Genomic DNA, 16,647 nt, shown 5'->3' on the forward strand with positions numbered 1-16,647 from the left:
CACATTTTGAATATCTTCCAGCCTATTCCTCCTCTTGATCGGTGAAAAAGATTATTTATAACTACTATAATTAGTAACTGCAGGTTAAATAAAAAGAACAAGGTCAAGTAGAAAGTAGAATTTGTGAATAAAAACTCAAAAAATAATGAAAATATTTAGAAAAAGGAACCGTAAACGTCAATGTCAGCCAAGTGTCAGAGTTCAATTGGATTTACCACAGATTATCAATTTGAACGATTTGAACTGCAGTCGATTCCAGTCTAGAGATTTTCGTTTTTTAAGCCTCCCATACTGAAGTCCGCCATATTGGGAAGTTTTAAATGAATACAACTATACTATGATAATTTGACTATTATTTCAGCAATCCACCAACCAGCTGTAGATTTTTTTTCAAAGAAATCTTAACCAAAACAATAATTACTATAACGAGCAATGAATTATTCACATTCAAGTTAGTTTGTGGGGTTTGTGGTATTATAAAAATTATATTGTTAATAATAGTCTTGTTTATATATTCTTAGATATACAAGGATGATAGAATGTGAAAATATTATATTTTTGTTATATTTTATTAACTTTTTTATTAATTTACATTTAAAAATATTGTGCTATCTTTTATTTAAAAATGTTTAGGTACATCAAAAATTTTTATTCGTCAAATTTATACTGACCAGTATATAAATAAAAATGTCAAAATTGCAAGTCATTTAAATCAAAATAAACCTTTTTTTTAATCTAGCATTTTACAGGTAAGGAAATTTTTTCTCTGATACTTCCACATCTTTAGTGAAAGTAAATCGAACAGAAATACACATAGATATATAATAAATACTCCGAAAATAGGTTACAGTTAATGACTAGGGAGTCAGTAAGTTTATTAATTTAATATTTTGATTATAAAGCATATTTTATGAAAAAAAAATATATTAGTGTTCGAGATAAAAAATATGTTTTTATAATGACAAGTTATTTTCTTTAACAGTAAACAACTCGAAATAAAAATACTCTAGGTACTGTTTTCTGTATAAAAGATATTTTAATATCATCTTGCATTCACAAAGATAAAAACAAATATTTATTCACTTTTATCGCTGCCAACATATTTAAATAAATCTCAAGTTTTAAGCACTTTCGTTTCTGCTTCGTATCATCTCGACCTTTTTTTTTCAGTACGAAATATAAAAATATGGAACCAATATTACTGATTCATGGTGGAGCTGGGGATATACCTGATTCCAGGGTAAATCCAACATGCTGGCATCAAAAATTCAGTAACAGCTGGATTTAAGATACTGAAAGATGGAGGTACCGCACTGGATGCTGTGGAAGAAGCTGTTAGGGTTATGGAACTAAATGAAGCATTCAATTGTGGTAATTTTTTGCTAGTATAAAACTTGTACATACGTATACAGGGTGTTCCTTAATGACTTGCTAATATTTAAGGACCATATTTAAGAGAAAAGACTAGCATGTCATCAAGGAACACCCTGTATGTAAATCAATACCAAATAAACTTTTTTCATATAAATTTTTACTTATTACCGTTTCCATATAAGTTTTTTTTTGTTATACCGAGTGTTTTTAAATAAGTGCATCTACTTTAACCCTTAATCGCTACACTGAATAATTCTCCTTTAATCACTCTACAGACTGGCCTGGTATACAGGGTGTCCCAGAAATAACTGCAAGTATTTTAAGGGGTGATAGATCTATAGATAAAAAAGAAACATATTTTCTCTTTTATCGTTTAAAAATTTCCCAAAAAATATTTTGCTAAAATTTTGAGAACCGCTGGATCTTTTCTGGATTTTCTTTCTTGCAAATTTAATCTACTACCGATGTTGCCATATTAACAAAAAATTCTGTTTTTAGCTAAAAGATTTCCAAAAATTTTTCAAAAATTTCGAATTTTCAAATTTTTTTTTCGTGAAATAAAACCTCATAGGCGTGTTTCTGGGGTTGAACTATAACCAACTCACATAATTTAAAAAAATAGTTCAATATAAATAACATGTATGACCGAAAAAACAACGTCCACTTGGCTTGGAAATGACGATCGATGACATTCCCCATATAATTTTACATATAAAATGACAGCGATTTTCATTTCATAGCCATCGCTGACGCCGTTTTTTTTTCGATCATACGGTACGTAACGTAATAATTATATTTGTTAGGTTATGGATCAGAGAACCGCTGGATCTTTTCTGAATTTTCTTTCTTGCAAATTTAATCTACTACCTATGTTGCCATATTAACAAGAAATTATGTTTTTTAACTAAAGACTAAAAAAATTTCCAAAAAATTTTTCAAAAACATTTCAATTTTTTTTTTCGTGAAATAAAACCTTATAGGCGTATTTCTGGGGTTGAACTATAACCAACTCACATAATTTAAAAAATAGTTCAATGTAAAAAACATACCGTATGACCGAAAAAAAAAACAACGTCCACTTGGCTTGGAAATGACGATCGATGACATTCCCCATATAATTTTACATATAAAATGACAGCGATTTTCATTTCATAGCCATCGCTGACGCCGTTTTTTTTCGATCATACGGTACGTAACGTAATAATTATATTTGTTAGGTTATGGATCAGAGAACCGCTGGATCTTTTCTGAATTTTCTTTCTTGCAAATTTAATCTACTACCTATGTTGCCATATTAACAAGAAATTATGTTTTTTAACTAAAGACTAAAAAAATTTCCAAAAAATTTTTCAAAAAATTAAAATTTTTTTTTTCTTGAAATAAAACCTCATAGGCGTGTTTCTGGGGTTGAACTATAACCAACTCACATAATTTAAAAAATAGTTCAATGTAAAAAACATACCGTATGACCGAAAAAAAAACAACGTCCACTTGGCTTGGAAATGACGATCGATGACATTCCCCATATAATTTTACATATAAAATAATAGCGATTTTCATTTCATAGCCATAGCTGAAGCCGTTTTTTTTTCGATCATACGGTACGTTACGTAATAATTATATTTGTTAGGTTATGGATCAGTTCTAAACCTAGAAGGAGAGGTAGAAATGGATGCCAGTATTATGGTGGGATCTGACTTAGGAGCCGGAGCAGTCACAGTTGTCAAAGACGTCGCACATCCTATAAGGTTTGATTTTTGGTCCTATATTTAATGTCTGTCCAAAAGGAAGGTCGATTATGACAGATGACATCCAAAAAATGACAGAAACATAGCTACGCCCCCTTATTATATCGTTTTATTTATTTATTTTTTAGTTTGGCCCGACTGGTAATGGAAAAAACACCTCATGTCTTGCTAGCGGGTGCAGGTGCCTACAAATTTGCGGTAGAACAGGGAGCACCCAGGGTACCACCAGGTACTTTGGTCTCCCCTCAAGCCCAGAAGGACTTTGAAGAGTTTAAAAAGACCAAAGTCCTGAGAACCGAAATCGGCGACCAGGTAAAAAAAACTTGTGTTAAGTTATTAAGATTAAGTTTTCTAAATATATTCCTTTAGAACCCTGGTGGTGACGTAGGCACTGTAGGAGCCGTCGCCATCGATAAATATGGCAACCTGGCCGCTGCCACGTCAACTGGGGGCATAAGTGGTAAAATGGTAGGAAGAAGCAGCGACACTTCGCTGATTGGTTGTGGAACTTACGCAGACAACAATGTGGGTGCGGTTTCTACTACAGGTATACATTCATACACGATATATATACCTACAGCGTGTCTCCCAAAGAAGTGTTTTTGACCAAAAAAATAATTTACAACCTCCTTGAAAATCTGCAGTAAATTTATTTAAAAAACTTTTTAGTGCCGCAGGCCGCAGGTCGATTCACTTAAAATTCCTAGAAGGAGTATCACAGTGTTTCAATGTTGCCACCTCCTAGTTGACAGTAATTTTACGCACAGTGGCTATATTATATTATATTTATTATTATATTTTTTTATTGATTTATCCTGTTATTTTAGTTGCAAATAACTGTAAAATATATTATAATATATTTTACAGTTATTTGCAACTAAAATAACAGGATAAATCTTAATAATTATTGCAGATTCTTTTATCATGATAATACGAAGTATTTTCAATTAAGTTAAGTGTATAATTTTTTGTTCATGCGGCAACACTGGGCGTCAAGTAAGCTGAGATCCCGCTGATACCGGCGCTTCTCAAAATGTTCTCATTATTTTTTGAATTTTCAAATTTAGATAACTCGGTTATTTTCAATTTATTTAAAAAATGTAATAGTGTATTATTCAAACGAAAAAATCTTTATTTACAGGTCATGGCGAGACAATAGCTAAATGGTGTTTAGCCCATGCCATAATAAAAAATATGGAATACACAAATAATAGTGCTAACGAGGCTACTAATGAAACATTAGAAAAAATGACGAAAAGACTGAAAAATACTGCAGGTAAATATTAAACAAAAAAGCTGAAATATCAAGCAAAAAATTTATGAAAGTTCATGAAAACACTAAAATAAACACTGTATGAACGGAGATTCTTACTTCTTAAGGTGCGTAAACACCGGCTGCGCCGCGCAAATCATTTTTTTAACATAATATACTTTTATGCGCGCTAAAAAAATACACTTCAAAAGTACTAATAGAATTTCTGATATTGTATTGAAGTGTAAATTTAAAATATATATTTTTTTCTAACTTAGGTGCTATTACACTCTCAAAAAATGGCGACATAGGAATTGGATTCACCAGCAGGAGGATGTCATGGGGCTACATAAAAGGCAACCAACTCCACTACGGCATCGAACAAGGACAAGATATGGTAGAAACCATAAAATAGATACCTTTTTTTATCATATATTAAGATTTATTCTACTTAAAACTAATTATTATCACAACTAAATAAAATGTATTTAGTACATTATGCGTAAAATTAAATATTGCAAATAAAAATTCCGAATTTTTTGACTAACTATGATATGTTTGAACTAGTGAATGTAATATACAGGGTGTAAAGAATATGAGTAAAAAACTTACATTAAATCAATCACCTGAAGTTTTTTGCACACTAACGTACACCCTGTATATAAAAAAATTAAGGACGGAGTGATAAGTCTATTTTCTACTCCAAATAAGGTGAAATAATTGTTAAAAGTTTATTTTAATACTAAGTATTAATCAATTTTAGGTCCACTCTGAATATTGTATACTCTGATAAAAAAAAATTCCAAAATTTTTATATGTAACATTTAAATGAAAATAAGCTATAAAAGCAATATAAAATTAATACATAAATATTAAGTAACCATAAATGTTATGATAATGTATGTGAAATTAATTTAAAACAAACAGCATTTAATAATTCTTTGAAATTAAAATAAAGTGACTAGAAAATCCAAATTTAATCTATTGACAGAACATTAAACTATTTTAATATTCTAACTGATGTAAGTTATTATTACCTACCAAAAATTCAGTAATAATATAGAAAATATTCTAATTGGTTAAAAACATAAAAAGGTTGGCACTTAGGCTCGTTAGCTTACTTGTAATAGAATTGCACTTGCCAAAAGAGAATAATTAATGTCTTAAGCATCCTCAATATCGTTTGTACTTGGTGCCGATTCCCCATAGCAATGCTTTGCTTTAGGATCCTTGTATGAGTTTTCATGCTGAACACTTTGAGAATTTGTCCGACATTTTGCCAGACACAACTCAAAGTGATCAGTCACGGAAGCAAACAGTACGTTGTTTTGCTCTGTGGCCTTCTTTAAAATCGTTTCTAATACATCTTTCTGAAATACAATCGATGATTGTTCATTTTTTTTTTATTAAAACAATGATTAAGTTAATCTATAGCTTTACCTTATCTGGATGTAAACAACACGAAATACAGTACTCGTAAATTGCGCAGCATTTATTTGTGTTGCAAGTCTCGCAAGTATATTGATAGACATTTTGAGACTCAATGTTGCAACATCCGCTGCTTAGAATCTGGTTTCTTGGACAAACATAGCCTGATTATATAAAAACAGACAATAAACCTCTACCCATTGATAAACTAATAAAGTTATAATATAATATATAATCATATTTGCTTACCTCTGTCATCAACTATAAGTGCCTTTCCTTGTACCGAATTCCTACAGTTCGCATCTACATCATTTGTTGTATTATGTTGTTGCAAAGTTCTCCAAATAAACGGCTGTGTCCTTTTTATAAGTATTACATCGTCGTTATCGGTATATTCAGACTAAAAGCATATTCTTATTACGATAAGTTTTATAATACCTTGCAGACCTACTTTGCCAATGTAACTGAAGATGCAGTAGCACAACGAAAGGGTTAAAATAAGTCCTAAAAAGATTCGACGCCTTACAAATCTTATGAAAGCGGCATACCACATTTTTTAAATGTCCGCAGAAGCATCTTTTCTACTAAATAACAATTTTTGGGACTTTTTTCATAATGTATGTCAACATGTTTACCTTTTCAGGTTAGCTGTCATAATTCTTCTTCTTTCGCTTTTTGTGTGCTCGAAAAGCCAAAATGTGGAAAACCTACCAACCACAGAATGAGAAAAAGAAACGATCTAGGACTTTTTTTGTGCTAATGTTGGCCACAATTTCCCATTGGTAATAAAAATAAAACCAAACATCCGCTTCGTTCGTTTCCGGCATTTTGGCTTGGGTGGAAGACGGAAAGTTTTTGGTGTCTGACAAAAATTTCAGTTTTGCACGTAAAACTCTTGAGTTATTTTCCATTAAATAATATTTGACTCGATCGTAGTGTTACTACAGCCAAAATGTCTTATAATACACGAAGATCGTACAGCAGCGGTAAGTAGCTATTTAGTTTCCTTAAAATATTTTAAACTAAAATGGCGACCCGGCACTCGAAATTCACAAAAAATTAATTTGCAGCTCCGCAAAACGCACAGCAAAGTTCAGCAGTCGGGCAAAGAAGACCTATAGGCAGTAATTTTGTATCCGGAGGACAGGTATTGTATAATTTATATTTAAAACGATTTTCTAGTTCAGTACAATGAAATATGAGGGGTCTCAATTTTCTGTAAAAGCTTCCATCATTTTGCTTTATCGAAAAATCGATTTTGACAGTAGGAACTAACAGTATTTTTAATATCTAGGTGCTGCTGAGCTATACAGAGCCATGGTAGTTGCACATATATAGGCACCTTTTTTTGATATGCTCAATTCAAGTTGATTTATCTTTTTATTAAAACAATGAATGAAACAGAGTATTCTTGTTTAATGAAGAGAAAGTCTCTTTTTTTGAGCGTTTATAAATATCTTGACTACATATTTTGTATGCCATTGCTGTTTTCTTTGGGTGTCTTTCTGGAGACCCCAAAAAACAGTTTATATATCAATACGAGGTTTACTTTAAGAAAACCCTTGTTGATATTTTTTATTTCATTTTTCTCTTTTGTTGAATATGTTGTTTTTGGTTTTCTTGGAGCTCGACCAGTATTTTGTTTAGACAAATTAGGGTCAAGATATAAAAACGGCATAGATATCCTTAACTTAAGATGTGAGAGGTAATAAAATTGGTTATTCTGATCTTTTTTTGAGAAGAATTAAATGAAAACAGGATTTGAATAACTAATTTTACTATCTGCATGTCTCGGTTAAAGATGCACCTATATGGGTGCCTCAAACCTTTGGGGGTTTAAGAGTCTAATCAGAGAATTTAACCCTGCTCGTATAGCTTCCAAATACGCAACAGCAACAGAGGGGTGCCCAGCAGACTGGCATCAATTTTAAAAACCAGGTATTTTTTTTATAAAATCTTTTTGTCTTATATAATGCACAGCAAAATATTTTATAAACTATGTACTCTTAGTGGTCAATCATATACTGAGTTTAGTTATTTTTTTCCAGCAACAATCTCAGCAAACTTATCAACAACAATCCTACTCAACCCAGGTAATTTTTATAGCCATTATATCAGATAAAATCTACTTCCTTAGCCATACGTAGCCTGCTTTATATAAATGCTTCTTTTTCTTATTTTAGCCACCAGTAAAGCAGGAACCGGTTAAACCTACTCCACCACCAACTCCAGCTCCGATACAGAACATCGTGAAGGTACAACAGAACATCCCTAAAAAGGATGTCCCCATCCAGGGAGCCAATCCACCGGCACCGGAAGGCAATGGAGGGTGGCGAAGATGACGGAACTAGGAAGAAGTTCTGGTTCAAAAACAAGGGTATGTTGAAATATTGTGATTCTCAAATTAGAGTAAAAAAAACAGCATTTTTGTGATGACAAATCACTGCGCAAATTTGAAGCATGACAAGCTATGTTTTCTGTATGTTTTTGATAGAAATTCTCGGCTGGCATGCTATGTGAACGTGTTTTCTGAACCATAAATAAGTTAGTTTTATTTTCAGTCATTTAATATAAAAGAAAAACTATTCTATCCTAATTTTAACAGGTAAAATCTCCAAGGCTGAGAGAGTGAGGAGACGCAACGCCAGATTGAGCAAGATTCTCCAGCCCAAGAATGCGGTTATGATCCTTAATGAGCTGGTCAAAGGGTGCCAATACTCCATTGACGATAGCTCTTTAAAAGTAGAGACCAATCAGTTCAAGGCTTCGGTTCAGTTTGATGGCCACGAATTTAATGGAACAGGTACAATATGTTTAAAATTCATTGCACATACTGTCTATTCTGTAGGGTTAAATATCATAAATTTATCCACAGTGGAAGTCAGCTAGATTGAACATTACTATGTTTATGTGGCGTTACTATTGTGGTAGATGATGGTTTATTCTGGCCAACCGTTTGAGCTGTTTTAGTTCATTGGTTGTTACCAGACTATTTCTGTGCTCCTGAGAGTCGATGTAGTTTCTTTTTGATGAATTAGATCATAGAATTGGAGCTCACAAGTTTTTGCTTTTAGCACCATTAAAAAATTGTTGAAATAGCTTTGTTACTGCATTGAAATCTTGAAGTTTGTTTTTATATTGGTCATATTTTGACTATTAAACTCATTTTATACTGGGAAAGATTGTCTAGAATTTTTAACAGATCAATCACTAAGAGAAATTATTTCTTTATATAATGTCTTTACAAGAGGATTTTTTTTTTATTATGAACACTTTGAGAAAAATGTATTCTTCATAAAAATGTTTGCTTCTTTTAAAATGGTTAATCCTGTTTATATTTCTTCAAATTTCCATACGATTTTAGAGAAAATTAAAAAAAAAACATGAAAATATGGTTGAATTTTTCCTGGACCCTAAAAATTAGAAGGCGTTTCTATGGTAATATAATTTTGTTGTCCTTCTTTGTTATTATTAATTTTCTCACACATTTTCCGATAACTATAGCCTATAAAATGAATAACTTTGAATTTTGACCGTTATTTTTTACCAACATGGTAAATAAAATCCCTCTGTCAATAAAGTTACTGATATTCTTTAACTTGAGTGACTGAACGAATCAGATAGGTAACTCTTTTTACTTTCGTGAAATAGAAAATGAAAATTATAAAACAAGTCACAATTCTGCGTCTTCTTGCAAAAATCAACACGAAATGGCATATTTGTCAAAAGTCAAATGTCATCAGCTTTTGACATTTCTAAATATCAGACCAATGCCGTCTCTAATAGAACAGCCACGGAGCGAGATTTATGACGTCACGCTAGTTAGATACTACGGATTAATTATGTTGTAGAATACATGGAAAACATAACTATTCCTCGTATTTTTGGTTTGTATTTTAAAAATGATATAGTTTACATGAAATATACATAATATACAGTTAATAAATACAATATAATATATAACTATTTATAGTAATAAATACTTTGGCAAATAAACTATGAACCATACAAATGCAGCAAATGTTTTACAATATACAAATAATGAATAGGTACATAAGATATTGGGTAAAATGTAAAATATATTTTAAATTTTGGTTTGAAAATTGATTTAATTTAACAAAAAAACATTCAATATCTACTAATTATTATTATTTGCATTCACAAAATTTATATGTATATTTTGCAAGTATTAATATTCAAAAAATTATATTTGCAAATAATACAATATCATAGAAAAAAAGGCGTCAGCGATGGCTATGAAATAAAGATCGCTGTCATTTTATATGTAAAATTATTCTAAAATATTTGATTTTCTTGGGATTTAGGTTCGGGAAAAACGCTGTAGTTTTCATTTGGGTTTTCATTATTTTTGTTGGTTTAAAATGATAAAAAAATCATATGACACAGCACTGATTAAGGCTAAAATGTTAGCCGAAACGTTTTTTTTAAGCAAAAAAAAATAATGAAAAACCAAATGAAAACTTATCAGCGTTTTTATTTATTAACTGTATATATATTTTTTTATATTAACTTATTTATATTAACTGTATATTATGTATATTTCATGTAAACTATATCATTTTTAAAATACAAACCAAAAATACGAGGAATAATTATGTTTTCCATGTATTCTACAATATATTAATCTGTAGTATGTAACTAGCGTGACGTCATAAATCTCGCTCCGAGGCTGTTCTATTAGAGACGGCATTGCGTCAGCATGGCCGCAAGTTGCTAACCTAATAAAATTAACACTAGAAAAGCCCGCGGGAACTGTCAAATTCAAAGTTATTTGTTTCACAGACTATATATCATCACCCTTTCTCTAACTTTGAACTAAATAAATTTTGTGCTTCTTTAACGTTTTAAAACAGCAAAAAATATTACATTAATTAAAACTCTATCAATAACAATCTAACAAAGAACGAAAACGAAATTAAATTATCATAGAAATGCGTTTTGAATTTTAGGACTTCTAAAAAAATCAACTTAATTTTTCATGTCTTTTTTTAATTTTCTCTAAAACGGTATGGAAATTTGGAAGAATGCATTTTATGTATTATTATTAGTATTTTATGCAAAGTTTTTCCTGTTATTTTGATGTTCTGTTCCTAGGTCGTACCAAAGTGGGAGCAAAGAACGCGGCTGCCGAAGTAGCCCTGAAATACTTGATCAAAACCAAGCAGTTCAAGTTGAAGCAAGAGGAGGATGATGGAGAGGGCGCTGATGAGAAAATGGAGATTGAAGAAACTGACAATAATCAAGTGTTGCCATGGAGCCACATCGCTTCATTCGCCATGTACAAGCTGTTCACGTCTTGGGGCGAAGATCCAACAACAGCAATTAAGGTAATACTTAATTTTTATCAAGCATACAGTGTGTTTTTTTTATATTTCCAGGAGTGGTATATGTAGATCTCTATGAAGGGAGTTAGAGAGGGAACATTTTTTTATTGACATTTTGCGAAAAATGCATTCTTCATAAAAAATATTTGCTTGTTTCTATATTTGAATTACCTGTTGTAGCAAGCTCAAGAGTCTCAAACGCCAGGGCAAGATGGAGCTCTATCAGTAGGTGCCCCCCTCAAGATGGACGCAAGGCCATCAAGAAAGATGCCTGACAATCCGGAAACCGTCAATCCGCTCATGATGATGAACCAGATGTTGCCGCATGCCGAGTGGGAGGAGCTTCCCAAAGTGGGAACCACGCCCGCCGTGTTCTCTTTCAAAGTCACAGTCGACGGCAAGTCATTTACTGGCACTGGTAAGTAATGAAAATTGTATAATACCGTGCTGGCAACTGTTACTTTTGGGTCGGCATTTACATGTGTGGAAGTAAATCGCATCTATCTTATTAAGTCGGAGTGAGAGAAATGCGACGGACCGACGCGACGCAGCCTTTCCCTAGCATGAAAAAGGTAAAATCACGATCGCAAAGCAAATATGTTTAAGATTTTCAAAAAAGATACTAGATAAAATCAATAGACATGTTTCTGCCATCTGAAATGGAATTGCTATGGGTATGTTTATCATTCATTTGTTTCAACGAATCGAGAGTTGGTTACAACTTATCTTAGATAAGAGGTAAATGGCTAAATTTTATATGTTTAAAATAGTCAATTGTTGTTAAAGGCGATCAACTCAGTATATTAATTGAAATTGGTCAAAGAATGGCTCAGAAGCTGAATAAATTAGGCAAAGAAAACAAGTCCTTATTTTTGGGTATTCTCTATACAAGGGATTTTTTTTGAAAAGCAAATAGTCTAGCTAGTTGTGGAAACACTTTACTAAATTTGTGACATTTTTATTATACTTAGAGATTTAGAGGTTTTTTTTATTACTTTTTAGATTATATACGTTTTACTTAGTAAACATTGGGCTTTCATACAGTAAAATAAAATACTGCGACTTTTTGCAATTTTGCTGATAAAATGAGAAAAACATTCTTGGTTTCCTCTAATTTTTCAATCAGTGATATACTAATGCGAGGTGTAAACCGCGATGGAATTATTGTGTACAAAGCGATCGCATTAGTGCCATTAGCAGTATAGTACAATTTGGCAAGTAGTAGCGACTTTAGTGGTATGGGCATTGGTCGCGGATCAGTCGTAGCATTAGTAGTATTAGTTGCGATATTACTACTGGGATTAGTGGCATTGACTGGAAACGCTGGAACAGTGATTTTTCTTTCTTTTTTAGAATCGACGAATTATCCTTTATTTTGTTCATATTATTTCCTCTTTAATTGAAAATAAAGCAATAATTTATAAGGTCTCATCACTGATTCGCCGAGATCAACTATTCGTGTCAAATAATTTTGAACTGTGACGATTTGGAGATGGAGAACTACCCTCGATAAAAACCTTCCCAGATACTGGCTAAAGTCAAAATCCTGGATCTGTATGAACCGCTTATTTTTAAAAGAAAGGGGGGACACAATGGATCTGTAAGGTCGAAATGATTAGACATGTTCCCACTCATCTTCTAAATTCTATTATAAGGGTAATATGACAAGGTAATGATTTTTTTTATAACGAGAAAACGTCAGTAATCGCGATAATTTTTTTTTAATTTAATCTGTTAAAAACTCAACTTTTAACACATAACAGGCCATAAGAACCACTTTAGATATTGAAACTTTTTTATTTTCAAGATCGGATATTTTACAATATGTTTACATAAGAAAATCTCGATAAGGTTGTTTTTTCCATTCAAAATTGTAAACTAATCCATTTACTTTTAGAGCATAGCAATTTTCAGCAATCGTAATTTTTTTTATTGCTAAAGATTTTCGCATACTGTCTACAAAGAAAATACAGCAGAAATATTAATAAAGTTCATGAAAAACTACAATCTATTATTTCTAATAGATTTCGAGATATCGATTTTTGAATTCAGAGTTCTAATAGCACGCGACCACTATCGAACACCCACTCAATTCCACTTATTTTTACCAAAATGCAAGTGTTTCTAGCTTGCACTTAAAAAAATTCAAGCTATAGGAAAATTACAACGACTGGTTAATAAATAAACAAATTAAATTATCACGAGACGTAATTAAATCGTGAAGCTGAACGCATGACGTACACCTTTCCCTAGAACTTTAAGTACTGACAGAGGTATTGATTGGGTCGACTGGTCAACTGCGACAAATCTGCTATATCTTCCGTCGTTCTTAGCGATGTGCACAGTTTCTCGGTTTATTTCATACGTTTGGCAACGTGTTTACTGTCCTCTCTTTGTTCAGTACATTATAAACGCATTGTACTCTCTTCTTACATACGGAAATCTCGACCCAAGACTAATCTTTGCCCAGCTCTGTATATAGTTCCAATGGAATTTAAATCCCATGCAGCAGTGCTTATGTCTCCAGTAGCCGTGGAATGCTACGATCACGCGCTATATTAAACTCCACACAGTACGGTTAGGATGTTAGTTATTTATCGGGACAAAACTGTACTGTCAATGTTTGGGACTTAAAATCTAAGAACGTAGCAAATAAGTCTAATATAGAGCAACTATATGGTTAAATTTATTTGTTTATTAACAACTTAATTTATTAATAAATAAATACAAAGATAACTAAAAACTATGATATTATTCGTACATGACACACAAAATCTCGACGTAAATTAGTTGACCAGAAGTTGTTTTCCGAAGACCCGCCCAGAAACCACTATCAAAAAAATTTGAAGGCCCATTAGCATTTGCCAAGGAATATCAAACTGGACTGTGGCACAATGAAAAAAGTTGTTTTAGTGATGAACCGTATTTGTAAACTATTGCCAAATACATAAAATTATGATATCAAAACTCTATAACAGGTTTTTTTTTTATTAATTTGTAATCTTGTGACACCCTCTGTAATTTATTTTAAAAATATATTTTATTTTGAAAATAATAAATAAGATAGATATTTTAATTTTAATTTTAACATTCGGTAATTGTAAATTCATATGCTAGTAGAAGTATCTAAGACAATTTTTAAACTCAGTGCCTTTTTGATGGAGTTGTTTTGTTTTTATACTATCCGATTGAAATGAATCTTTTTGGGCATTCACCTGTTAAGCTTGAACTCCCTGTGACTGTGACTACCTGTGTTGGTAACTATTGGTAACCCAAAAGATCTACATCATTCAAATATATCGATATTTGAAAGTTTGGTATCTGCAGAACAAAGGCACGAAGGATTTTAACAAATAATAACGTACAGTAGAAAAGTACATACCTTTGGCAATCTTCAACATAATTTGGCTTTCTAATAAAATGTATAAGCACTTTTCAATTGTAAATATTTTTGTTTCAGTATATCTGCCTTGCTGAGCAGAAAACGACCAATTTTGGTTGATAAAAATGTGTATCGAAATACAAAGAATATTCATGCATTTTTGTATCCAATTGGAATGTCTACTATTTATACTTATTAGTACACATTTTGGCTTATTTCTTTAACCAAACGCTTTTGTCCCGCTAAATTTATCTTCAACGCACTGTGCGCTCGTCAAGTCAAATGCAAAAATAACTGTCACTGTCTAAAATCTTTAGCGCCAACTTCAACTCGGTCAGTAGATGACGTAAAAAAACTGACAGTGCAGGAAGATAGGAATCGAACTATCCTTATCTCTATACAGTATCCTTGATCTTTGCCAGCCCTTAGTATATAGTGTGTCCAATGAAATTTAAAAGTACCACATGCAGCAGTGCTTATGATCTCCAACTGTAGACTTAAGCTTTACGACTTGTGGTATATTAAACCTCCGGTTTAAAGGTTAGGTGTTAGTTATTTATCAAACTAAAACTGTACTGTCAAACCAGACACTTGTCTCCCAGAGAAATAAGAAAAATAAGAGCAGACCGTTACTTTTTGTGTGTCTTACAATTCATTTTATTTGCTAGGTTCCAGCAAGAAGGTTGCTAAAAAGATGGCTGCCTACGCCGCTTGTCACCACGTTCTGAACATTTTATATCCAGCTGACGTCTGGTCACCGCTGTAAAGATGGCATTTATCTCAAATTTCAGTCTGTTTTTACTAAACTGACTATTATTAATATATTTAAGTACACGACATTTGAAGTATCTTAGGTTAAAATTAATTGCAATGTAGACTTTATTTTTTATGTGACTATCTGTTTTTGAGATAGTAATATGATTTTTCTTTAGATTTGAAGTATTATATAAACTTATATATGATAAAACTTTATTGATGCATGAATTAATTATTGTACTTGAATACATGTAACTTATGGTGATATACTTTGTTTTATTTCTTTACTAATATTACAGTAGTATCAGTCAATTTAATTCGCAAGGGGATTGTTTTCTTCTGTTAATTTTTGTGTCACCTGTAGAAATTATACATTCTCTCTCTGGAGAGACTTTAGTATAGACTGGTATTGAATTATAAGTATACTTTTATAAAGATGGTGTCAAATAAAATTCTGGTAATTATTGGGAAAACTGGAAATCGTCAGATTTTCACCAAAATTGGTATACACCCTATTTTGAGGTAGATTACGAATCTGAACTTTTTTCTTGGCGGTCTCTTACCGTTTTTTTCAGAAAAACGGAAAATTATTTCAACATCAAACTTTTCTTAATTTCTCATATTTTTAAGGTTTTCTAGCACATATTTTGTTAGGTATTCAATAAACAATGATGTTATTGCTATTTTCGATTACTTTTTTAACCAATTCTATGCATAATAAAGGAAAATTTGCTGAAATAAATTGGTAAACAATCTAAAAATGTTGGGTTATTCGTTTCTGGCATTTAAAGCAACGTTGCCAATGCTAAACCTAAATTTAGCGTGTTTTTTTTGCTCATTCTGGGATTACGAAAGGCGGTCGCCAGAAGAACAGCTCCTTCCCATAATTGCTCTTTTACCAACAAGATCTGACTATAACCACAAAGTTGCACGAAAGAGTTTTGATTGCATTGGTTACAATTTCCATGCGGAGGATGTTATATCAAAAAAAGATTAAAACCAATGCAATCAAAACTCTTTCGTGCAACTTCGTGGTTATAAATAGTCTTTATATAACTTCTTTCCGAAGGGGGTTAATCGTTTTTTGATATAATATAACAACAAAAGATTAACACCCTCCACATGGAAGTTGTAAGTTGTAACCAATGCAATCAAAACTCTTTCGTGCAACTTCGTGGTTATAAATATAACAAAAAAAAAGATTAACCCCTTTCGCATAGAAGTTGAAACCAATTCAATCAAAACTCTTCCGCGTAACTCCGCATAATTATTGTCGATCTCATAATAGGTAATTTATTTAAAATCCCTAATCACCCGAAAAAATAGAAGATATGGCAACGTTGTAAATTTTCAAATTTCTAG

At 31.8% G+C, this 16,647-nt stretch overlaps 3 protein-coding genes across 3 annotated transcripts; 2 read left to right on the forward strand and 1 right to left on the reverse strand.

Annotated features, from left to right (window-relative positions):
* The first annotated feature begins 766 nt into the window (after nt 1–766).
* Nucleotides 767–5,391, forward strand: LOC115888741 (probable isoaspartyl peptidase/L-asparaginase CG7860). The gene is given in 8 exon segments (XM_030908575.1): nt 767–868; nt 1,171–1,251; nt 1,253–1,371; nt 3,005–3,122; nt 3,251–3,434; nt 3,492–3,669; nt 4,264–4,398; nt 4,653–5,391. Coding segments are annotated over 7 exon segments (936 nt in total). The 5' UTR covers nt 767–868; nt 1,171–1,186; the 3' UTR covers nt 4,790–5,391.
* On the reverse strand, nt 4,795–6,473 carry LOC115888743 (UPF0454 protein C12orf49 homolog). The gene is made up of 4 exons (XM_030908578.1): nt 6,254–6,473; nt 6,052–6,202; nt 5,815–5,966; nt 4,795–5,744 (listed from the first exon to the last, which is right to left on the reverse strand). Exons 1-4 carry the CDS (start codon nt 6,353–6,355, stop codon nt 5,538–5,540), a joined length of 612 nt encoding a protein of 203 aa, XP_030764438.1. The 5' UTR covers nt 6,356–6,473; the 3' UTR covers nt 4,795–5,537.
* Nucleotides 6,474–6,609: 136 nt separating this feature from the next.
* Nucleotides 6,610–15,550, forward strand: LOC115888742 (double-stranded RNA-specific editase Adar-like). The gene is made up of 10 exons (XM_030908576.1): nt 6,610–6,788; nt 6,873–6,949; nt 7,097–7,122; nt 7,678–7,740; nt 7,851–7,895; nt 7,986–8,179; nt 8,408–8,605; nt 10,918–11,150; nt 11,328–11,565; nt 15,198–15,550. The coding sequence occupies exons 6-10, from the start codon at nt 8,083–8,085 to the stop codon at nt 15,293–15,295; spliced, it is 864 nt and encodes a 287-aa protein (XP_030764436.1). The 5' UTR covers nt 6,610–6,788; nt 6,873–6,949; nt 7,097–7,122; nt 7,678–7,740; nt 7,851–7,895; nt 7,986–8,082; the 3' UTR covers nt 15,296–15,550.
* The last annotated feature ends 1,097 nt before the right edge of the window (nt 15,551–16,647 follow it).

This window comes from Sitophilus oryzae, unplaced genomic scaffold (genome assembly GCF_002938485.1).
Source record: "Sitophilus oryzae breed Bouriz unplaced genomic scaffold, Soryzae_2.0 scaffold_808_pilon_pilon, whole genome shotgun sequence".
In the NCBI taxonomy this organism is placed as follows: Eukaryota; Metazoa; Arthropoda; class Insecta; order Coleoptera; family Curculionidae; genus Sitophilus; species Sitophilus oryzae.